Source organism: Eulemur rufifrons, chromosome 20 (genome assembly GCF_041146395.1).
Source record: "Eulemur rufifrons isolate Redbay chromosome 20, OSU_ERuf_1, whole genome shotgun sequence".
Classification (NCBI taxonomy): domain Eukaryota; kingdom Metazoa; phylum Chordata; class Mammalia; order Primates; family Lemuridae; genus Eulemur; species Eulemur rufifrons.
The window spans coordinates 14,096,546-14,122,567 of NC_091002.1; the positions used below are offsets into that span (position 1 = coordinate 14,096,546).

At 39.4% G+C, this 26,022-nt stretch overlaps 1 protein-coding gene across 4 annotated transcripts in view; it reads right to left on the bottom strand.

Moving 5' to 3' along the window:
• NAPB (NSF attachment protein beta) overlaps nucleotides 1–26,022 on the bottom strand; it is a 40,140-nt gene that overhangs the window by 8,421 nt on the left and 5,697 nt on the right. Inside the window, exons 2-7 of one of the 4 annotated variants that reach the window (XM_069496025.1) lie at nucleotides 16,298–16,377; nucleotides 11,270–11,386; nucleotides 9,007–9,053; nucleotides 8,781–8,858; nucleotides 2,847–2,902; nucleotides 2,585–2,669 (exon numbers count right to left, since the gene is read on the bottom strand). In XM_069496025.1, coding sequence (XP_069352126.1) covers nucleotides 2,585–2,669; nucleotides 2,847–2,902; nucleotides 8,781–8,858; nucleotides 9,007–9,053; nucleotides 11,270–11,386; nucleotides 16,298–16,377 — 463 coding nt within the window. Of the gene's footprint in view, nucleotides 1–2,584; nucleotides 2,670–2,846; nucleotides 2,903–8,780; nucleotides 8,859–9,006; nucleotides 9,054–11,269; nucleotides 11,402–16,297; nucleotides 16,378–26,022 lie in introns of those variants that run through there. The other 3 variants (XM_069496024.1, XM_069496026.1, XM_069496027.1) reach the window with 3 other exon arrangements.

Consider the following 26,022-nt stretch of genomic DNA (forward strand, 5'->3'; position numbering starts at 1 on the left):
CTCCTGGTTCTCAGGCCTTTGGACTTGACTATATCATCAGTTCTCTTGGATCTTCAGTTTGCCCACTGCAGCTCTTAAGACTTCTCAGCCTCCAGGTCAGGCATGGTGGCTCATCCCTGTAATCCTAGCACTCTGGGAGGCCGAGGCGGGAAGATTGCTTGAGCTCAGGAGTTCAAGACCAGCCTGAGCAAGAGTGAGACCCCACCTCTACTAAAAAATATAAAGAAATTTGGCCAGGCAACTAAAAATATATATACATAAAAATAATTAGCCAGGCGTAGTGGTGCATGCCTATAATTCCAGCTACTCAGGAGGCTGAGGCAGGAGGATCGCTTGAGCCCAGGAGTTTGAGGTTGCTATGAGCTAAGCTCACACCATGGCACTCTACCAGGCAACAGAGCAAGACTCTGTCTGGGGGGAAAAAAAAAAAAAGACTTCTCAGCCTCCATAATCAAGTGAGTCAATTCCTTACAATCCTCTCTCTCTCTCTCTCTCTTTACACACACACACAAACACACACACACACACCCCTCCCATTGGTTGTGTTTCTCTGGGAAACCTGACTCTTCAAATTGTTCTATACCTTCAATATCATCTCTATTAAATTCCAAACTGGCTTCTTTGCAAGGATTACCAAGCTGATCCTAATATTCTTATGAACCTTGAAAAAGAATAAAATCACATTTCCTGATTTCAAAACTTTTCTGTCTCATTTTCTTTTTTCTTTGGGAGACAGGGTCTTTCTCTGTCATCCACAGGCTAGAGTGCAGTGGCATGATCACAGCTCACTGAGACTTCAAACTCCTGGACTCAAGCAATCCTCCCACTTCAGTCTCCCCAGTAGGTGGACACCACAATGTCTGGTTAACTTAAATTTTTTTTTTTTTTTTTTTGTAGAGACATCATCTTGCTTTGTTGCCCAGGCTGGCCTCAAGCAATCCTCCCACCTCGGCTTTCCAAAGTGCTGGGATTATAGCTGTGAGCTACTCCATCTGGCCCCAATTTAATAATTTAACACAAAGCTACCGTAATCAAAACAGTGTAACACGGGTAAAAAGATAGATAAATAGATCAATTGAAAAGAGCGCCCAGAAATAAAACCTCTCATACTGGTAAAATAATTTTCACCAAGGGTCCCAATACCATTCAATAGTGAAAAGACAGTCTATTCAACAAACAGTGCTGGAAAAACTGGGTCTCCATATACAAAAGAATAAAGCTGGACCCTTACCTGATACCATATACAAAATTTAAAATGGATAAAAGACCTAAATCTAAGAACTAAAACTATAAAACTCTTAGAACAAAACAGACGGGAAAAGCTTCATTGTATCAGATTTGGCAATAACTTCTTGGCTATGAAAACAAAAGCACACACAACCCAAGAAAAAATAGACAAATTGGACATCATGAAAATTAACAACTTCTGTGCATCAAAGGACACTAATAACAGAGTAAAAAGGAAACCCACAGAATAGAAGAAAATATTTGCAAACCAATATAAGGGATTTATATCCAGAATATATAAAGAATTCCTAAAATTTACCACCAAAAATAATCCAATTAAAAACTGGGGAAAGAACTAAAATAGACATTTCTCTAATGAAGATATAAAATCAACCAATACGCACATGAAAAGATGCTCAACATCATGAATTGTTAGTGAGCTGTAAATTAAAAATACACTGAAGCCAGGTGTGGTGGCACATGCCTGTAGTCCCAGTGACTTGGGAGGCAAGACAACATTTCACACTCATTAAGGTGACTATTATTTAAAAAAAACCCAGAAAACAGTAAGTGTTGGTAAGGATGTAGAGAAACTAGAACCCTTGTGCATTGCTGGTGGGCAGATAAAATAGTGCAGCCACTGTGAAAAAGTTTGGCAGTTCATCAAAAAGTTGCAACATGGCCCAGCAATTGCAATTCCATTCCTAGGTATATAACTAAGAGAACTGAAAACATACTCCCACAAAAACATTAACAAAAATGTTCACAGCAGCATTATTCATAATAGCCCCAAAGTGGAAACAACCCAAATGGCCATCAGTTGATGAATGGATAAACAGAGTATTACCCAGACAGGAAAAGCAGTGAAGTACTGATACATATCACAACGTGGATAATCCTTTTTTTTTAAATAAGCGAGTCAAGCATGGTTGTGGGGGAGACAATGTTAAATCAGCTCAACAATAACCCATAACCCTCAGACCAACTCAATAATCCTTGAGAGCAATATGCTATTGTAAGAGTCCAGTCACAAAAGACCACATATTGTATGACTCCATACATATTAAAGGTTCAGAATAGGCAATCTATGGAAACAGAAAGTAGATTGTGTTTTTCAGGGACTGGGAGAAGGGGAGAATGGGGCACTGGGTTTCTTTTGGGGGCAATGAAAATGTTCTAGAATTAGGTAGCAGCAGTGGTTATACAACTTTGTGAATACACTAAAAACTACTGAATTGTACTCATTAAAAGGATGAATTACATAATGTGTGAATTATATCTCAACGCAAAAAATTAAGTAAGTTTAATTCAAAAAAATAATTCAGAATGACTTCTGAGGAGACACAAGTATCCTCACCTGCTCATAGATCTCGATGGCTTTCTGGTACTGCTCAAGCTGGGCGGCATATGCTGCCACCTTCAGCAGACACTTGTTAGCTGAGCTGAAATCAAGAACCAGAGCAGAGTAAATAACAGGCCAATGGAAAAATAAAGGATGTGCATATGGGCCCCAGTACACCTTCATTTGACATAGTCAAATATACTCAAGAGTATAAAGATCTGTCTTTTATCACATGTAATAAAACCCATTAAATTATATTAAGAAAAATAATACTTGCCTGTTGGATTCTTCTCCTTTGTAATAATCAGCAGATTGTTCATAATGTGCAATAGCCTGAAAATACATGCATATTTTATTCAGGAACCATTCATTTGTAGAGTTGTATTTAAAACTACATTTGCATAGGTATTTTTCCTATAAATAAACCTGTTCAACAGCAAACTCTTCACAACTCCGCCTACTTCATTCAAGGAATATTAAGAAAGTACATACCTCTGGAACCCTCTTGGTGGCAGAATGCTTGCTATCCGTCAAAATCTGTTCTTCCTCCCCCAACCTCCCCAGCCCAGCTACACTATTTGATCAGCTTCTACCGCAGTTAGGGGCAGCCTGTGACTAGTTCTCTCCATGGAATGTAGACAGACATGTTGTGGGCCACATCCAGGCTTAGGCCATACATCTTACTTTGAATCCTTTTCCAGTTCCCATGAGCTAGAATGGCAAAGACCAAGTCCAGTGACATTGAAAACCACAAACTGAAGATGGCAGAACTCTGTCAGTTGGGTCCCTAAATAACTAAAAAGGGCAGAATGTACCCCCAACCCCAGTGTCCCCACCACTGCTAAACCCATAAAAGCTACACTTAGTTGTTATTTTAGAGAGATATGAAGCCCTGTTACACTTTAGGTCTGACTTGCAGCACAGATTACCCTCACTAATACCTGCAGTGTCATCTAGAGTAAGGGTGTTGGCTTCAATCTAAAATGCGTGGCACTCAATTAACAGTCAAGTGGACAGGAACAAAGGTTACAAGCCAGAAAGCTAGAAGTCCTTGTCATGCTGTGGCAGAAGATTTAGTGAAATCAAGCATGTGACAACTCAGAAGGCAGAACACGTGGCTACTGGAGCTGAAAACTCTACATGAAACAGCTAAGAGTCACATGATAGTGTTTATTGCTGTTTTCAGGAAGGTTTTATGAGTGCTGAACTCTGGAAAGAATTAGCTGGTTTGCAGGTAGTTATGAAAGGGAATAGACAAAGTCCAGAAATAAAGGCCTTATAAGACTAGACAAATCAACAGTTTCTTTACCACAAATTATAAGAGATTATCTCTTATAATAAATAAATATTTTAGGTTTTGTAGGCCATACAATCTCTGTTGCAATGACTTAGCTCTCTGGTAGCATGAAGGCAGCCATAAACGATACATAAATGAAGAAGTGTGGTCATGTTCCAATAAAACTTTATTTATAGGAAATGAAATTTCAATTTCATACAGTTTTTACGTGTCACAAAATGTTTTTCTCTCAGTGATTCAAAAATATAAAAAAAATTCTTTGCTCTCAGGCACACGGAAACAGGGGGTAGGTGTGCAGACCACTGCCTTAACTTTCAAAGTTTTCTCAGTAAGCCAAAACGAGGGAGCTAGTGCTACGCAAAAATCAGATTAAAGGTGCTCCCTTCCCACTCAAGCCCATTAGTTGAATGGCTTCAAGGCAGCCCCTAATGAGTTGAGAGACAGGCACAGAAACAAGAAAACAAATAAAACCAAACAGGCTGTGGAACTATGCTAGAAAACCACTTTGGTAGCTGTCATTGGCACAGGGAGCCCCTGGGCCCCCGCTCCCTGCAGGTGGCGCTGGCAATGACTAAGAGAGCAGAATCAGAGCCATCTGAGGCCACAGGCTAGAAGTGGCAAAGCCGGCATCAGGCTGGTCTCTGGACTGCAGAGCACCTCCTAGAACATTCACCTTGAGCAGTTCTGTGAAAAACAGATACTTGTACTGCATTCAAATGATTATACTTTAGGTCTACTGTTTCAGCTACTTAGCCCACCCTAACTAATATGCTCCCCAAACCATATATTTTCTCAGAATTATTTATAACAGGAGAAAAACTGGCAACAATTTAAGTGGTTAAATATAATGGGCTACTGTGGTATGATTAAAGGTAATGGATGGAAAGTATTCATATGGAAAATTCTTCATGAAATATTAAATTTTAAAATGTAGCTATAAAAGAGTAAGTACACTATGGTCCTCTTCTTGCAAATATATAGTCACAGAAACAGTCTGGAAGAAAATATTCCTTTGGAACACTTCTCAGAGCTGTCAGGTACACACACGTGTGGGATTAGCTGATGACTATACATCTTCTCCCACTACAATGTGAGCTCTGTGAGGGCAGGCCCTCGACTGTTCTGCTCCCCATCACACCCCTGGGCCTAGCAACCTGCCTACCATAGTAGTAGGCGCCCAATAAACAGATGCTAAGTGGATGAACACAAACTGCATTGAAAATAAATGTCCCATATGAAACTACTGCCAGTATCTTGATTAATTCGGAATGTCCAGGAAAGAAAAGTTTTTCAGTGAATTTATGATTAATCAAAAATAACTTCCTTTGAACTGGCCTCATTCTGTAAAGGGTTTAGCACTGTAATACGTTGTAATACGTGGGGTAAGGTATGACAAACTTCACCAAATCTCTCTATAAAGAGTATAGGATTATATAACCTCATCCCAGGGCAGAGAACGTGGCTACCTATCTTCCTAGTTATTAAAGCACCAGAACTTAATTAATAGGATTAGCTTGAAACATATGTAACTGCTATTTTTTTAAAAGAGCTGAATATTGACAATTTTGTCTAACTTGATACTTATTAAATAATGGCACTGCCCATCAAAATGTTAGAAATGTAAACTATAAGCTACATTCATCACAGTAAAAGAAAAACTTTAAACCCTGTTTTCAATAATGCTAATTAAACTAATCATCACATTCCACAGTTTTCCCAAGTTTTGTCAGAGACCGGACTTGAAAGGAAAGCACATCCACTGGTTTAATAGAGAAGTTTCAGAGAAAAGAGACTGGCCACAGGTTATCTCTAGATGTTCACATCTACTTTTGAATTTTAACAAATAGTGAAAGTTAACAGGCACTAGCAGACCCTTACACACCACAAATCATCTTCCTCTGACAATTTCAAGGACTACAATAAATATCAAAAGCAGACACAACCATGAATAACAACAGCACACATAAGAACACAGACACTATGACCAGTTTATTATTCTATTATTTAAGTAGACTGCCAAAGGGGATCACGATATTCCTTCCTGGGGAACCTCATCTGGGTTCCCCGAGAACCTCATACATGGAGAATACATGGGGTCCTGAAGTGAGAAACAAGGCCACAGTGACTGCACTGTCATCGGTACCTTAAAGAAAATCCAACTTCCAGGGCTCAAGCTTAACAGTCCATTGTGCAGGTGAAAGAGCCTCACATAGCCTTAAAGTGGGATCGACTCTTTCACAAAAAATACCCCTAGACAGGACCTAACTTGAACCTGCCATATACAGCTATCTTATGCCACAACTAACAGTATTAAATCAGGTTCTCCCAGGGATAAAACAGAAATGAGTCATAGTTCCTCTGGATCATTTAAAAGACCATCTAAAGTGTACCCATTTATTATTTGGTTCAGTGTTTTACTTCATGAAGTAAAAGTAGTAATATAAGCTTATAAAACTTCATACTTCCCTGTTCACTAATCAAAATCTGTGAATGAATCAGAGAACAGACACTGGGCAGTAGTACTAAAAGGGAAGAAATTCATCTGTAACAAACCAGATAGAAGGTACTTTTGGTGCAACCGATTTTTCAAACTTCACACACCACTGACGATCATTTGGTGAGTCCAACTAGGGAAGAGAAGGTAATGATGTTTCTAAACGCAGGAGCCCAAACGTCAGGGACCATAACAAGCTAACCCTGAAGGTTCACTGATACTCTTCTGTTTTTAAAAGAACACGCCACATCAGTGAGAGAAGGCGCCACCTACTGGCCAATTCTCAGAATGGCAGGAACACCATGAGGTAATGGGGGTTTTCAGAAGCTGCCATGACAAATCACCATTTTTTTAAAAAAGAAAAGGGAAAAAAGCAGTGTGCCTCAGGTCATTTTACCCACGCTCAATTTTATGGATACCCATGTGCTGCAGTAGTTGCCTAAGACCACGCCCTGGTGGCAGAGAAGGCGCTGCACTGCGGGCTCCTGCCCCCACTGTGCTCCTCTGACCGCTGTGGGAGAGCAAGCTGGCACAGCAGCCTCTGCTGGCAAAGGTGCTCCACGCACAGTGCTCGTCCCCACAAGACTCGTTCAACCTCAGTAAACGTACCATGCCCATCGCAGACACCCTGACCCGTGCATCCCTCTCCTGTCCCATCATGCACCTCATGCCAGGGAACAAAGGAGGTCCCATTTCAGCTCTGTCATCTTCCTTCAGAATATACAGACAACCTTCCAAAGAGATGGTTCACACACACATGTCAATGCACAGGGTGGCCCTGACTTGATCAAGAGGCTCAGAGGTATTCCCAGAAAGGCATGGCAAAAAAAAAAAATATATATATATATTTATATTTAAAAACCAGCCAAATAATGTACTTTATGTAACAAGCATGAGCAAATTTTATGCTGAATAACCAAAAGGTGGCAGTCAGCATGAAGTCAGAGTGTGAGCGTTAACAACGCCAGTCCAACTTTAGCACTGCCTAAGAGATGCTTCTCTGAATCAAGATTCCATCTGCTATGGCAGAGGTAGTCACTTGCTTATTCGACAAATACTTATTTAGAGCTTACTATGTCCCAGAGTTCTGGGCTCTTGGGACACATCAGTAAAACAGAGGCAAAGCTCTCTGTGGACAGGGGTGCCCATTCAGGGGAGGGAGAGAGAGGAACACCAGGAATGAGGAGCAAGCATATCCCAGGACATGGTGCGAGGTGACAAATGCAGTAAGAGAGAAAAAGCTGAGTGAGGTGTGGGGGGGGGTCTGGTATGGATTCCTGAGGAGCTGAGGTTTTAATTTTAACTATTAATAGGTGGCCATGATAGCCCTCATGGAAGAGGTGATAAATGAGCAAAAACTGAAGGACAGGGGAAGCTGACCATGCAGACTTGAAGGATGTGAGGAGTCAGCCAAGGGGACATTTGGGGAAGAGCTCTGCAGACAGAGGCGACAGCAGTGCAAAGGTCCTGCGCTCACCTACCATGTGTGAGGAGAGCATGGAGGCCAGGGTGGCTGAAGCAGGGTATGTGAGGAGAGGATAGTAAAAGGACAGAGAAGAGGTCCTACAGGTGTAGGAGCGTGTGGAGCGGGGGCCGTGAGGAGCAATTCAGTGGGGCCGTGAAGGCTCTGCAAGGCTCTGACTGTTCCTCTAAAGGAAGAGGGTGCCAACAAAAGGTAATGAGCCATGGAGAAACAGAATCTGATACACTGCTCACAAGGATCACTCTGGCTGCTCTGTGGCATGGGAGTGTGGGGGAAGCAGGGAGTAGAAGCAGGGGGAGGCTCTTGCAGGGATCAAGCGCAAGCTGGGAGACAAGGAGGCAGTGACAAGTGCTGAGACTTGGGAGCAGGGAGGACAGTGCCCACAGAAACTGCTCACAGGTTAGATGTGCAGAAAGAGAGAAAGACAAGGAAGCCTGCAGTTTTGTGGGGGTGGGTGGCGGGCCATGGGGGGTGCTTGAGATCAGAATCCAGTCTCAGACATGCTGGGTTGGAGACATCTGCTGGATGCAAGTGGAGAAGTCAGCAGGCAGGTGGACACAGAAATCTGGAGCTTGGAGAAAGGTCTGGGCTGCAGTCAGATTTGTGAGTTGCTGGATGACAGATGATACTTAAGGCTGTGATGGTTGAGTGAGTACAGAGGTGAGCTCTTACGTTTCCTTCCCAGGGTACTCAGTAATAGAGATGAAGATTCTTTTGGTAATACTAATGTTCTGACACGAATCAAAGAGAGAGCTCTCATGTCTTAGATGCTTCCTCCACGAAAGTAGCCGGACTACTTAGCCAGCCAGGCCCCGAAAGCCTTCATGCGAAGCCATCTATGATCACTCTGCACCACTCAGACTTGATGGGGAGAGAAGAGTTCTCAAGTCAACTTGTCTACGTGCTTCACTCATGAGGAACTGTGCCCGTCGCTTACCTTCTCAATGTCCACAAGTTCAGTCTCATAGATCTCTGCAATAGTGATATGGTGCTTGGCTGCGATTGTAAACCTCCCCTGGGGAAAAAACAAGAATCAGTCACTCGCCCATTTTACCTATTTGAATGCCAATCAGTTTGGGAACAGAAAAAAAAAAAAAAGAACACAACTTGAAGCCATCTCAAGGACTCCACCCCACAGCCGCTCAAGCAATGCAATGTCTTACCATGTCTGTGTAAATGTCGATGGCTGCATTTAAGCAGTTGATAGCCTCTGAAGCGTAGGCATTTAAGAAAAACAATGAAAAATCCATTCAGTCAAAGAGGGTTCAGGTAAGCCTGTCTTCATGGCTGTTATTAGAACGTTAATGAGGTATAATTTTGGGGTGGAGGGTGGGCAGGTTAGTTAGTGAGAAGCAAACAAATCATGCATAAGCACAAAGTCATCAGCATGGCTTTGCTCCCAGCAGCTACAGTGTAATTTGGGGAATTGTAGGTGGAGTAATGTTGGCTCAGTTTCTCTTAACCTTAAAGTGAGGACTCCAACTGCAGCGTGAAATACTGTATTATAAAGAAAACAAAACCATGGAGGTTGTCACCAACACTGATGAATTTTGTCTGCTACAATATAGATGTAAATATATTCTTCATTAATACCATGTATATGTACTAATTTTGGAAGATGGTATCCTGTCACAAAAAGAATCACTTTAATAGATTCTACTCTTCATAAAGCCAAAAGTAAAAGTACTTTGAAATGCGTGTTCAGACAACTCTTAAGCAAAGTCAACATTTTTTATAATGTTCAAAGATACTAGCTTTTGGTATACTAATATATCCATAAAAGAGAGAAAAAAAATTGAATAGACAATAATGTTAATAAATTGTATTAATTTTTTAAAACACTGAGCCAAAAACCTCTATCATAAAATAGTGGTATTTATAATGGTAGCTTATAGCTGATAGCTACAAATTTATTGCTTTTGGTTTAAAAGAGGCAGCAATGTGAAAAGGCCTAAGTGAAGAATTAGAAAGGTAAATAGATTAACAAAAATTAAAGCAATTTCTCTCTAAATTCTATAAAAAAGTGGATTCATTGTTATAGCTATAAAAATACAGAAACATATAAAGAGGAAACTAGCCTATCTATAATCCCACTCAAATCCACTTGTTAGTATTTTGAGGTATTTTTCCTTCCAGTGTTTTTTGTTTGTTTGTTTTGTTTGTTTGTTTGTTTGTTTTTGAGACAGAGTCTTGCTCTGTCACCACAGCTAGAGTGCAGTGGCATCATTATAGTTCACTGCAACCTCAAAATCCTGGGCTCAAGCTATCCTCCTGCCTCAGCTACCTGAGTAACTTGGACTACAGATGCATGCCACCACACCCAGCTAATTTTTTCTATTTTTGGTAGAGACGGGATCTCACTCTTGCTCAGGCTAGTCTTAAATTCCTGACCTGAAGCAATCCTCCTGTCTCAGCCTCCCAGAGTGCTAGGAGCCACCACACCTGGTCCTTTCAGTGGTTTTTAAAATACAATTCTACTTGCACAAACTTTTTTTCTGAAATTGAGATTATACAATATCCAGTCTCATGTGGTTCTTTAACTACCATGTGTACATTTATTAGGTCACTGAAGATAACTTAAAACCAGGGATTTTAATGCTTGTATCATATTCCAAAATACTGATGTATTATAATTTTACCATTCTACTCTAATTGCTCATGTAGGCTGTGTCCAGTTTTTCACTTTTGGAAATAAACTGTGATTAATCTTTATACAAAATCTTTTGAAGAAATCTTATTTCCTTATATTTATAAAAATTGAGATTTTCTATGTTAAACTAAACAAACTGCTAAAAGCAAAAGGGAGATGCAAAGCTCTCTGTGCACATGTGTGGGAGGGAAGAAATTAATGCTTTTAATTGCTAAGTACATTATTCTAACTAAAAAAAAATAACAATTGCAAAATGTTTAAATAACCAATTTCATTCTTCCCTCAAAATCAATACTTTGAAAAACACTTTTAAGAAAATGGATACTGTACGAATAAGAGACTTTTAAACCATCAGATATTATAAACTCCCATTAACTGGATCTTAAAACTCATTATGTACTTAGAAGGGAACATCAGAATTTCTTTTTATGATCAAGATATATTTTCATAAAATTAAGATACAAGAAGTCTTAGATAAAATTAAAGGTAACTTCCAAAAAAATTCCCTACAATTCAACATAAATGGAGTTTGAGAAATGATGTTGACAACTAAAGAACCAAGATTAAATTTAACATACTTTCTCTTTACAAAAGCCCTTAAGTGATTAAAGATGAAAAATTCCTAAAGTCACCAAAATTTCTTTATTTTTCCAAAACACAAAAACTCCTTTTCCCCAGGATACAAAAAGGACACCAGCATCAACCTTAAGGTTGAAGGAAACACTGTCTAGCTGGTTACACAGAGGCGGATGTGCTGTGTGCCCCGCCCGTCTTACCTTGCGGGTCTGCCTTTTTGTAAGCGTTCCCAGCGTCCACAAAGCTGGTTGCAGAGTCATGTTTGCTCTGAAGCTGCATGTGGAGCTTGGCTGCCTGACAAAATGCATTTCCTGCAGCTGAGGAAGAAGACACTACAATTAAACAAAGAGGAACAAGTCCCCCCACAGAATGGCCCATGCTCTAAGTGCTGGACCTACCTAGAAAAGTTACATCCCACTGAAAAGACACATTCCAGTCAGAAGCACATATAAATATGGTCAAGTGCATCTTGGGTGTATATGAAAATAGCCAGAATCAAGTCAAACAGCAATGAAAGCTTTTCCACTTCAGCCCCAGGAGACCTTCCAAAGTGCTCTGGACACCAAGCCTCCCTTCTCTGGCCAGGCCATTCAATACCAATAGCTAAATTCTGGGCTGCTCAATTCTAATCCACAAATATATAATAAACACTAATTAGGGCACCAAGCTATAGGTGATTAATGAAATGTAAAATACTGAGCTCGAGGATATTATTTGCTCATTTTTCTATCTTACAGTGTCTACTGGATTTAGTTGTCATTGTGGAAGAAATCGCTAATAAAGCCTTCATGGAGAAAATAAGTTTCTTGAGTAAAAATCAGATCCACAATTTTGAAATACAAAAAAGTCTAAAAATCCAAAGTTTTTTCTTCAGTTTATTGCAAAACCTGACTGAAATTTCTTTCCCCCACACCTTGATCTCAGACCTAACTGAAATCTATATGAGGTTTAGTCTGTTTTCATCCCGTTTGGTGTGAGAATTTGCACGTTTCCCTGCAGAAACACTGATAGGTCGGGTCGCGGGGTACTGCCCAGGTCTCCAGATATATGAACTAAATTTTTTTTCAGAAAAGGTTTTGAATCAGGGACTTTCTGGAGTGGGAGAATGAGCAAAGGATCCTTGCAGAGGAGTCGCATGAACACGGCACAGGTGCTTGAAGGTAAGAAACAGCTAGAAGTGGAGGCCAGCGACAAGCCTGTCCCAACTGGAGGGCAATGGAAATCAAGGCTGAGGATGCATCAGGCCAGTTCCAAGAGGGTTTAAGCATCAACATGAGGAACTTGCTGAGTTCAGAGAATGCAACAAGGCAGAGGGCTTCCGAGAAATGAGTCAAGTGCAGGATAGATAGATGAGGTAGACACAAGCTTAGCAAAGTCTGAAATAGGGACATCAGTACGACAGGAATGGAGAGGAAAGAATCTGCCCCACTAGGAAAAACATGATTAAGAATATAACAAAACCTTTAGGTTTTGTAAAAAAACAAAACTTTCGTCATGAAGCAGTACCCACTGCTGATATTAAACATTTGCTTTAAATATCTTTATGAGAAACAAAACATCCAATTCTGCTAAAGCTTCACCTGAGTCTCTAGAGGTAACCACATAATTTCCATGTGGGTTTCCGGAACTTTCAGCCAAGGGAAAAGAGGCAGTACAAACTCTGGAGGCAGCCCGTCCAAGTTCAACTCTTGCTCTGTACCTCAGTTTCTGATAAAAAGAATATCCAGGCAGTTTGGAAAATGTTTAACCACCAGTATGACATGGATATTGCTAAATGTTGGTATCCCCTAAAATTTGTATCATTGGAGCCTAATATCCAATATTCAATGTGTATTAAGAGGTAGGGCCTTTGGGGGAAATGATTAAGTCATCATGGCTCCACCCTCATGAATGGGATTAGTGCCTTTATAAAAGAGGTTGAAGGGAGCTTCCTTGCTCCCTTCAGCCATGTGAGGACGTGGCAAGAAGGCACCACCTTAGAAGCAGAAAGCAAGCCATCACGAGACACTGACTCTACTGGTGGCTTTATCCGGGACTTACCAACCTCCAGACCTGTGAGCAATAAATTTCTTCTCTTTATAAATTACCCAGTCTAAGGTATTTGTTATAGCAGCAGGAGTACACTAAGACAGACACTAAATAACCAGAGTGGATGCTGGTCCCAGGGTTGTTGGCCACTGGTGAATCATGAGAGGCTGGGGTCCTGAGGACGGGCCAAGGCCACTGCCAGGCATAGTGAGGCAGGCATCTGGGGTACTTGGGGCAGCAGCTAACCACCAAGTGGCAGTTCAGGATATATCAGCTGAACAGTGGCTTTGGTGGGCTTTGCCTCAGAAGAATGTAGTAGCAACTTTGACCTCCCAAGGAAAGTGCTAAGAAGGACCTGCGTCAGGTTACACACATGTTGGCCACTTTCACTATTATATGCAAATCTAGCCATCGACCACATCTATGGTTTGGCATGTTTAAATGCCATCATTTCTTTACAACCTACATTCTCCCTCTCCTGTCAGCATTTCATTTTTGATAGTTTATCTATGTTTCCTATCCCAGAACCAATCATGATTCATCCTTTTCTTGCCGAGCTGTAATACTATAACATTCAGGCTCTCTTGGGCTACCTCATTTCCCCAGACAATAGTAAATGCTTTAATTTTATATTTTCATGTTCCTACCTTTTAAAAGTGGCAGCTTGCTTACTTTTTCACTCTGAGTACTCACTCCAATCACTGCTAACAAATACCAGCTCAGTTTCTCCAAACTTGGAAGTGTCCTTAAAGGAGGATATGTTAAACTAAATGGCCTCTGGGAAGTCATGCAACTTCTCAGGCTTAATTTCCTCACCTGTAAACTTGGTCTAATACCCACCAGCATAATCTCCCAAAAGGTGAGTATCAAACAAATTAACTTAACCATTTTAAAAAAACTTTTAAAACTATAAAGAGATGCAATGGTGTTATGATCACCACCACTGCAACATGGACATAGTTTCAAAGAGTCTAATATTTATTCATTCACTCAACAAATGTACTAAGCAGCTACTATGTTATAGGTACTTCCCTGGAGATACAGCAGAGATAAAATACAGAACATCTTGGCCTTCCAAGGTTTACATTCTAATGAGGGTCACCATATAATTAAAACAAATATAAATGAATAAAACACTATGTAATTTATTTATTTATTTATTTTTTATTTTTTTTTTTGAGACAGAGTCTTGCTCTGTTGCCTGGGCTAGCGTGCTGTGGCATCAGCCTAGCTCACAGCAACCTCAAAGTCCTGGGCTCAAGCAATCCTCCTGTCTCAGACTCCCAAGTAGCTGGGACTACAGGTGTGTACCACCACGCCAAGCTAATTTTTTCTATTTTTTTGTTGCCTGGCTAATTTCTTTTTATTTTTTAGTTGAGATGGGGGTCTCACTCTTGCTGAGGCTGGTCTTGAACTCCTGACCTCAAGCGATCCTCTCACCTTGGCCTTCCAGAGTGCTAGGATTACAGGCATGAGCCACCATGCCCGGCCTATAATTTATTTTTGCCAGATGGTGATAAGGACATTGGAGAAAAGGAAAGGAAATGTCCCAGAAGGAGAATGTTGCTATTTTTTTAGAAAAAGGGGAAGACCTCACTAAGAAGATGACTCTTGAAAGGCCTGAAGGAAGCAGGGAACCAGCCACATTCTGTCGGGGGCAAGAGTGTGCAGACAGAGGGAACAGCACATGCAAAGGCTCTGAGGTAGGAGCTGCGCACACAAAGGGGAGTGGGTAGGAGACGAGGTCAGAGAAAGGAAGGGGACAGTCCTTGAAAGCCACTGTTAGGAAGTCAGCTCTCATCTGGATTGATATGACCAGACATAACTTGTGTCACGTTGCTTCATTAGAACAGACTGGGAAAGCACAGAAGCCATGAATATGTCAGGAAGCTAGACCGAGGGCATCACCCCAGGCAACAGATTATTTTGGGCAAGAGGGGAGGATACACACAAAGCCTCCTTAGTTACATAAATGATAAATGGCCTCTCTGAAATGGAATTTCCAAAGGTTAGGATATCTGATCACCAGATACAGTAAACAATAAGTGGTCTCTTTAGGTAAGATCAATTTTCACCTATGATTATAGGATCTGAACAAAACGAAAAATGGGATGATGAGATAAAACTGTTTTCTCTTCCATTGTGAAAAATAAAATATAATTCAGATATAAGTGCATTTAGACAGGTTGGTCTACAGAGTGAGACCCTGACTCAAAAAAAAAAAAAAAAAAACCTAAAAAATTCTTTTTAACTAAATAAAGTCTTACCTAAAACTAAACTTATAAAAAAAACTTTAGAGCCAGAAGAAACCTTTCAGATTCATCTAGTTCAAAAGCATTTTCTCCTTTGAAATGATTTTAAAGTATATGCCTTAAAAGCAAATGGGGAAACGGCTTGTAGAGGACGAGGGACCCACTTTCCATCCCGCAGCAGCTGTGAGCTACATCCCGAGACCCACGTCCCCTGCTCCAGTCAAAAGTGGTCTCTATCTTCACAACAGAAATACCCCATCACCAAGCCACATAAAGTCTCTTTGCCATAAGGAGGGGAATAAATTTCTCTCTGAAATCAGTGTTAGAAAGAGCCAGCCCCTCTCAGATCAATGAAAAGAATAATCCTGTGGATTTTGTTATGTGAGATCTCACCGGATAGAAAGCATTACTTTAAAAAATAATGAGTCTTCTTGAGGTTTATGTAAACCCCCTCACCCCACTGTCACGGTTCTCAGTGAAATCACAGTTATCTCGGAGCAGGGAATGGTTAGAAATTCTCAACCAATGTTCAGATAAAGTAAACGAGGCATTTCTATTTATCCCACTAGCTTTCAATGAGTTTTATTCCAACTTTCATTCCTTATGGCACTGTATTTATTTGAGCACACTAGTAAGAAGCAAAAATTATGCTAATTCTAAATAATTTTAACTCTTCTTAGTTACCACATAACTACTGGATTAGGTGGTTTATAGAGATTAAGACAGACATTGTCCCTCTGCTTGAACTTAAGTCAGTCTTTTAAGTTTAGTTCTTTCAGAGCACGCTCCTTTAGTGCCCGTCCACAGTGGCCACATGAGTTATTCAGTATCATCACCTGTCTCTGGGGCCAAGAGTCTCATTCTTTTAGGGAATACTGTCATTTCCTCCTTCAAAGTGATCTTGAAGTACTTGCCTAAAGAGCAAACAAACAAAAACTTTGTACATACCACTCCAATTTTTAGCCATCTTGAACATATTTGCAGCTCTGGTGTACATTTCACATGCCTCTTCTATTCTTGTGTTTCCACTGAGAAAAATTTAAAAATGAGGTTATGTTTATTTGAACAACCATCCCCATCCCTAATCCTCCCTCCGTCAAATAATAAACATTTAATGAACACTTACTGCATGTCAAACAAGCATTACAGAATCTTAACAGCTGTTCAGAGGAGATGATCTTATTATTTCCATTTTCCAGATGAGGAAACCGAGGCAAACAATATCAAAGTAACTATCCCAAGGTCACACAGCAAGGATACCACAGAACTAAGACTCAAATACAGATCTGGCTGACCCCAGAACCCTACACCCTTAACCAGAGTCCTTCCCACGTATAAAAACTGAAGTTTTATATCAGTCTGAGTAGTTAGAAGTAAGTTTTTTCAAAGATTATATTGTGAAGGATGAAGACAACTTTACCTTGTTATTTTCCAAGAGTCTAGCTCTGTTTATTCAGTCTTCAAAATAAAAACAAAACCTAAAGCCAGATCTTATGAGAAAGTGCCATGCTGTTCTACACTTGCATTATCTGTCAGCTCTGCCAGTGGCAAGCCCTTCTCCAATGTGAAAGAGGCTTCAGGATCCAACCCCACACCCTGTGTAGAAATGCATTTTACAACATTCTGGGAGAAGGACACTCCAACGCTGCTTGCATACATACAGTTCTGGGCAGTTTTCACCAGGCAGCTGATTCCACTGAGAGATAGCTTTAGTTGCTTAGAAATTTCTTCTTACATAAAAGTCAAAATAATCCTCATAAATTCCCCAGAGTTTTCTAATTCAATCTTGCTTTTACTAAGGCTATGGCCCCTCCATGAAAGATATTTACCTGTCTTTTCTATCTAGATAATAAACATAAAATGACCAGTAGAAAAACAAGATGCAGTAGACTGTAACTGTGCAATACACACAGCAAGGAACTCAGTGGAGTTATGGACATAAAGACTCAGAGACAGGAGAGGTCAAGGCTGACGCCTGACGACTGGGCACAGTATAAACACATGAACATGAGTAAGTGCACACACATATGCCAGGAACTCCAAGCTCCAGCAAAGCAGCATGCAGCTCTGTGTCAACACAAGTCCTAGTGCAGAGTCGAGGCTGGGCATATAGTGAGGCCCAGGTATGACTCAGACCCTAGACAATAACTACTAACAGTTTGACCCTGGGCTAGTTCTTTACTCCTTTGCACCTAGGTTTCTGCATGTGTAAATTGAGGGCAATATTATCTATACCTTTGAGTTATTATGAGAATCAAAAGAAATAGCTCATATATAGTTGTCAAGGCAGAGCTTGACTCAATCAGTATGGTTATTATAACCAAATCCATGTATTGAAGGCATAAAAACCTCTGGGAATCAATATACATAAGGAATTTATATCTAGACCATTTTGTTCTTTGTGAACTCTTACAACTCAATAATAAAAAGACTAATCACCCAATTAAAAAATGGGTAAATGATCTGAATTGACACTTCTCCAAAGAAGATATACAAATGGCCATTACACATCAAAAGATACTCAACATCATTAGCCATCAGAGAAATGTAAATCAAAACCACATGTGTGATATTACTTGGGTCTTGCTAGGATGGCTAGAATCAAAAGATAGGCAATAGCAAGTGTTACGGAGGACATGGAGAAACTGGAACCCTAGGAGTAATGCAAAATGTTGCAGCTACTTGAAAAATGAGTTAGCAGTTGCTCAAAAGGTTAAACATAAAGTTACCATATAACCCAGCAATTCCACTCCTAGGTACACACCCAAGAGAAATGAAAACATATGTTCACACAAAAACTTGTATGTGAATGTTCACAGTAGCATTAATCATTAATAACCAAAAAGTAGAAACAACCCAACATCCATAAACTGATGAACAGATTAATAAAATGTGGTATACACAGACAATGGAATATTATTGGGCAATAAAAAGAATAAAGTACCAATACATGCTAAGACACGGTTGAGCCCTGAAAACATGCAAAGTGAAAGAAGTCAGACACAATATGATTCCATTAATATGAGAGATCTAGATTTAGGCAAATCTACAGAAACAGAAAACAGATTAGCAGTTGCCTAGTGCTATGTTTGAATGCTTTTGTCCTCTCCAAAATTTAAACTGAAACTTAACCCTTAATGCAACAGAGTTGGGAGGTGGAGCCTAATGGGAGGTGTTTAGGTCATAAGGGCTCTGCCCTCATGAATTGATTAAAGCTTCTATAAAAACAGCTTGTGAGAGTGGGTTCTCTTTCACTTTTCTGCCATATGAAGACACACAATCATTCCAGCTTCCCATTCCATCTTCTGCCATGTGAGGCCACAGCAAGAAGGCCCTCACCAGACAACAGATGCTGGCAACTTGATCTTGGACTTTCCAAACTCCAGAACTGTGAGAAATAAATTTCTGTTCTTTATAAATCACCCAGTCTTGGGTGTTGTGTTATAGGAGACGCAAAATGGACTGGTACCTAGAGCTGGTAGTGCTGGTGGAAAATGGGGAGGTGGGGGGAAATGAAAGCTAAGGGGTTTCTTTTTGGGGTGATGAAGATGTTCTAAAATTGCGATGGTTGCATAGTCCTATGAATATGCTAAAAACCATTGAGATATACACTTTAAATGGGTGAATTGAAATGGTATGTGAATAAAGCTGCCTCCCCCAAATCAAAAAACAAACAAAAATAACCTCTGAGAGCTATGTCACACAGTGAATGACAGGATGGCAACAAGCTACACCACAAATAAAGTGTCAGAATAAGCAAAGATTTCTCTCACATTTTCATGTCCCTTTTTCTCTACTTCAAATCTACATATTAAAAAAAAAAAAATTACTTAACAGGTTGCCCCGATGGAAAATTCCTAACATGAGAACGTTCCCAACCTTAGCTATAGCTCCCTTGGAGCTAACAAAGGCTAGTCACTTTCTTGTGTCTTGTTTTTCTAACGAATACCAGGCATCTTGAACTGTAATTATAGTGCAATCATTCTTATTAAAGGTTTCCAAATAAAACTAGCTTAATTAAAAAGTACTTTATCTTCTTATTTTCAAAGACAGATACAGCTAGGAGTAGCAGAACTCCCACCTTATGCTAGGTTTTTTGCTAGATATTTCCACATGTCATGCCATTTTCATTACTACAACAACCATGGAAGACACTACCTCCATTTGACAGGAAAGAAAACAGTACCTGGATGTCAATGGATCCCCAAGGTCATCCAGCCAAGATCAGTGGTGTCTGACACTTGACTTCAAGTTCAGTGATCTTTATAAAAATACTGCATGTATAAAAATACTGCATGTACCTCACTATACTATGAGACTCTTTCCTCTCCTGAAACAGAATTACCAAAAGTATTCTCACTTTAAAAACACCAGAGAAAACTCACTTGTCATAAATAGAAAATAACTTTAAAACTTCATGAAAAATATACTTTTGAAATTATTCAAAATGTTTATTATATATGAAAGTTAATTTTTATAAGTTTTAAGAACAAATATTCAGAATTTACTTTCAAATAATCCATCTGTTATCCAGAGCCCCCATAGTGGGGTAGAAGATCCCAGAAAACAGTAACAAGATTTTGTGAGGGGAGAATCTATGTTATAAAGTGATATAACATAAGGACATGGTACTAAATTGACATTAAGAAGGCTAAATTGAGCTAAATTAACTCAATGGTATTAAGGATATTAATGGTATTAATGATCAACGGTATTTTTGGTATTACAGGGTTCTGACCTTGAAGAAGAAAATGTATTCTTCACCATGAAAGACAACACTGACCCAGTCGCTGCCACCTGGCAGCCCCAGCGGAACCATCCCCCCTGAGATCCAGGGGCAAGGCAGACTACCTCCTCTTCTTGACCTTACTTATGCAGGAAATATTTATTGAGATCAAGATGCACCAGAAAACACTAAGGAAAAAAATTTTTTGCCTACAAGGAAGTCAGAATGCTGAGGAAAGAATATCAAACTTCAGGGCTGGAAGAGGTCTGAGAGAGAGATCAATGCCACCACATTCCATGTTCCACTGCGGAAACGTGGTCAAAGCCACTACTTGTCCCACTAGGAACCAGGGAACAGCAGAGCCCTGAAAACCAATTAATCCTCAAATAATCTAAAGTCTTGATTTTTCTCCATCCTGAATAATAACTATTTAGGAGCTCTGTAAAACACTGGCAACTATAGTACATACTATTTTAAAACTGGGTGGGAGGAGGGAGACAGTGAAGTAGAACCATGGAAACTAATAGCACGCACATCATGAGATGTACCCGAAAGAACAAGGTGACAACTGCTGAGGTAGTTATAAAGCTGCCTCTAAAATCACAAGATACTAGAGTAGAAGTAGCACAAAAGGTGACAGTGATCGTGCTGTGAGGATGTGCACACATACCTGGAGGCAAAATTCAGCTCTATTGTCAGGATGCCCTGAGGGGGTGTCAAGACCCGTCAACAGACTGAAAGCAGGGATTACTGTTAGAGCCCAGGACCCTGCGGGGGAATCCACCAAACAGGACAGCTCCTTTTTGCTGTTTACCAGCACCTTAGCCACCAGCCTAACGCTCTGCAGAAAGGGACAGCACCAGGCCTGCCACCCGGGCCGCGTAACAATGCCAATGACAGAAGAAACTGTCCACACTATAGTTTTTAAAAAGTTTCCCCACATGTCCCACAACAACCCAGTACAGAAAGTATCCAGAAAAGGAGAGGAAAATTCATAATCTGTTTACAAGTGGCTCTGCCATACAGAGCTATTTCCTTTGTGATAAAAATGTATTATTACCTGATGCTTCATTTCCATAATCTCCACAGATTCTAAAAACTTGGGTATTTCTAGATAAACTTAACCCTTCTAAACTGATTTTATTTCTGGGCTTAACATATTTTGGAACAAACCAATTTCTTTCACATGATGTAAAAAGTAGAGCCTTCTGCAACAGAAGAGATGGAGAGGCCCTGGGGGGACACAAAACAGCTAGAAGAGGTTTATGAATGTTCTCAACACAAAGCAATGATAAATACACGAGGTTACAGATCTGCTAACTGCCCTGATTTGATCATTATACAACATACACATGTATTGAAACACCAAATTGTAGCCCCATAAATATATGCAATTACCTGTCAATTAAAAAATATTAAAAAATTGTTTTAAAAAGGCAGGAGGGAGATAATCTCCTGAATGCTAATTTGAATTCTTACACCAAAAGGCTGTATTTGAAAGTTCCTTTGTTTTTGCATAAACCAGTAATACAGAGCCCAAGGTACAATGGAAAGGTCCAATGAATGCTGTCATTCCCAGGAGCAGTCAGGCCCCTCTCCTGGCCTTGGAGACAAAGAGAAATTCCACCAGGCAAGCCCAGCAAGGGGAGTGCTGTCTCAGTCCTATGCCTGGGCTCTTGGATTCAATTTTCTGAGATCTTTTCACTTTATTTCTGCTTAATTAAGAAAAAATAATCATAGATTCTCAGACACCAGAAACTATCTGAGACATTTAAGCACTGTGACCAAAGTATCTGTGTTTAAGCATAATTTCCTGAAATAAAGTTTATGAGAACAGGGACAACAAGGAAAGCTAGCTGGACTTTATTTTGGCAATAGTCCCAATGCCTCAACTTGGTATAGGGAGTAGTCACCTTTTTTATAAAGGGGAAGTAGGTATAGATTGGATTCATTAATAAAGCAAAGCTAAGATATCCAAATACATAAGAAAGCTAAGAATAGTAACTAGTGGATAAACTCAAATGATTGTTATACACAACCTGACTTGTCAAAAGTAGTTTTTAAACTAAATTTCACTCTTTACAAAAATTTAATCTTTAAAAAGTATTGATGAGACTTGTGATTCCCAAAGGAAAATGGTAGCTACCGAAAGAAAAAGTTGTCCATATGTCCTCCAAAAACCACACAGATCAATAAAGAACAAATATAACCACCCATAATTCATGCCTATAGCAAAAGTAGGAGACAGAATTCAGCAAGCATCTGTTTAAATATAATTGGGGAAATAAAAATCCAAAACTAGCAGAGCCAGCAATACAGCCTGTGCTGGAAGTCAGAAGGGAGCCTGTGGACAGTAGAGGGGAGTGTGGCAGGACCTGGCAATGGTGGTCCAAGCAGGAACTGCCAGCAAGGAAGGGCCCCACCAGGGTGGGGAAGCACAGAGACCAGGGGTAAGACCTGGCAGGTTAGAGCACTGCAGCTGGGAACTTAACAGAGAGCCATGGCCAGAGGCAGCAGTCGCTAGAAGACAATGCTTCTGGGAGAGAAGGAGGCAACTTAGAAGAGAGAGATAGCTCTAAGGAGGCTTGGCAGTAAAAGGAAAGAAGGCAAGTGGCAGAAATAAATTAAATAAATTAGACTTTCTGAAACAAAAAGGTATCACAGATATGGAAGTCACACTACCTACCCCTTCACAACACCATTCATTAAAGAAACTGCACTTAACAGCACCAACACAAGACAGCATGCAAACTAAGAAACCTGTGAAGTCACCCAAACCGCTCATCGCTTGTCATAGAAACATGCGCTACTGTGGGCCCCAAAAACTCTATGACTCTCTAAACTAAACAGAAAAGGGAAGCAGCAACCATACAAAGCTACTATTTAAGAAGCAAGATAAAAACTTTGCAGCGGACAAATATGCTCCCCCAAACAACCACAAGGCAGAGGAAAACAACAATCCCATATGATTTAAAAATTATTAAAAGAACCCTTGCAGATATGCAAGTAAGTCAGAAATTTAAAAACTCCCAAAAAATAAGATGATGAACTTTTGTTTCAAATTCTAGAAGGAAAGAAAGAAAAAGACAAAATGATCTCAGAAATAAAATCTTTGTTATAATATATCTAAGGGCAGAATAGATTTTACTGACAACGAAGAGAAAAATGAAAACAGCCAAGAGAATGAAAATGAAGAGAAAAGGATTGGAGAAAAAATGAGAGGATAGGCAGAGAGCCAATACCCATGTGACTGGAGTCCTAAAGAGGGGAAGGAAGAAAACACCAATTTTTACAATAACAGTATCAGAAAATTTTCTAGAAACAAAAGAAGACCTGAATCTAAATACTGAACAGGCCTACTGTGTACTGGGAATACTGACCCAGAATAATCTACAATGAAACACACCGGTAAGACTATAAGATTTTATAAAGAAAGAAAAACTCTAGGCTTCCAAGTAAGAAGGCAAAATTACATACAAAAATAAGAAAATCAGGTTAGCCTTCAACTTCAACAGCAACATGCAAAGCAAGACAACAGTGGAGCAACATTTTTCAAAAAACTTACGGGGGAAAAAAAGTGCGAGTCAAAGACTATACAGCCAAGCCATCCATCAAGAACATTAACGTAAGCCAGGACTGAAGGGATAATGTATTAACTTCCAACTAAGTATATGACTAGGGAACAGAGGTGAGATGATGGCTGGTGGCACTGAATACATTTTATTATAGATCTAAAATTAAAAAGTAGGGAAAAGGATAGAAACATTAAGTACAAATAGCTAAAAAAAAACCACACACACACATTGGAGAAAAAGGGAAATACAACATGCTCACTGAGAGGCACATAGATAGTCAGTGTTTTCCACAGCAAATAAAATAATAGGTGCTTAAGTAAGAAAAAAGAGCTAAAGACATTAAAAGATTTATAGCATAAAGGTAAGCAGCTGAACAAAATTACAAGCGTTCCTAAAGAAAAAGAGATCACACAAAGAAAAATAGCAATTAAAACAGATATATAGTAAACATAACATAAAGTAGTATGACAGAGTTAGGAACTAATCATATTCGTATAATTTCCAGATTTGCTCACAAAACAAAACCCAACTCTGTGCTCAATACAGGAGACACAACTAAAATAAAGCTATACTGAAAGGCTTAAAATAAACAGATGATCAAAAGTATACCAAATACATAAACCAACTTTTGTTAGATTTGTCACAACAATAAATAACCCCGACATCTCCCAAAGGCTTCTCTTGCTCACTTTCCCTGTTACTGCAGATTGATTGTGGCTGCTGGATCTTTCTGGAATGCAACCCGTATCTAGCATGTACTCTTCTCATTTTCTCACAGAAGGAAAAACGCCATGGTAGAAGCACATGGTGGCCCCTGCACACCTGCTCCGATGGAGCATGCGTCCCTTCCACTCATACTTCATCAGTCTACTCAAAGTCAGTCACATGGCCATGACTGGCTCAATGGGGAGGGGGATGATGGGCAGCAGGCAGAATGTATGATCCTCTTACATAATACAGTCCTAAAGCAGGCAAATGCAAGCAATAAGAAAACAGAGATTTCTATCCTGAAATCAGACAAAATAGACTTTGGGCTCAAAAGCATTAAATGAAATAAAGTAGTTAACCTCAAAATGCTAAAGACACTCATGATGAAATAATATTAGTTGTGAATATCTATGTGCCAAAACACAGTAGCTACCTTTATAAAGCAGAAACTGTAAGAGATACAAGAAGATAGAAATACACTTATGAGAGAAGACATTAATGCACATCTCTTAGTCCAAAGCAGATCAAGTGAACAAAAAATAAATACAGACATGAAAGACCTAGACAATAAAATCAATAACTTGATCTTAGGGATCTCTATCAAACCCTGATAAGAGAATATCCCCCTTTTTCTTAAGTGCACATGGACCATTCACAAACACCAACTATACATTAGGTGACAAAGAAAATCTCAGTAAGTTCTCTGATCATAATGATATAAAACTAGAAAGTAATAATAATACACAAAAAAGACCCTTTCACCTGAAATAAAACCCCTAAACAACTGTTGGATCAAAGGGAAAACAAACAAAAATGAAAACACTACATACCAGGATCTATGGGATACAATTGAAGCAGTTTTAAGGGAAAATTCACAGCCATGAATATTTGGAACCATACAAATAACGAACATGGCGAATGAACAACCCCCTACCCCCAAAGAGCCAGGGGGAAAAGCAAAAGAAAGCCAAAGAATGCTGAAAGAAAGCAATAAAGGTACAAGCAGAAATTAACAAGGCAGAAAACATAAAACCAGTAGAACTAAACTAATAAATCAAAATACTGGTTGTCTGGAGAAAAGGAATTAAGGAGAAAAGAGGAAAAGCACAAATACAAAAATAAGAAGTGATAAGAAGGAAATAACTACTGAAACAGAACATTTTTAAAAGTCATAAAAAAATATTTTGCACAACTCTGCAAATAATTTTTTTTAAAACTTAGATGAAATGAATAATTTCCTAGGAAAATACAATTTATTAAAACTGACCTCAGTAAAGATAGAAAGTTTAAACATTCCAAATTCCAGAGGAAAAAAGAGAAAGTTATCAAAGAAATATCCAACAAAAGTCCCAATGGTTTCACTATAAATAGATTCTTCTTAAAACCTTCAAAGACCAGAGCCTAGGAAAAAAAGAAAAACTTCCAAATTCTTTTTATGAGGCAACTATAACATCAATACTGCAACGTGATGAAGAGTATGCAAAAACAAATTTTAAATTAAAAAAGCTAAATAAGATGTGTAAAAACAGAATTTAATAGAGCCCATTAAAAAATACATTATAATCCAGAGAGGTTTATTCCAGCAATGCAAGGACAGTACAATACGAGGCCTCATATTCACTAATTAACGTATTAGTAACTCTAAGGAGAAAAATCATGTTTAT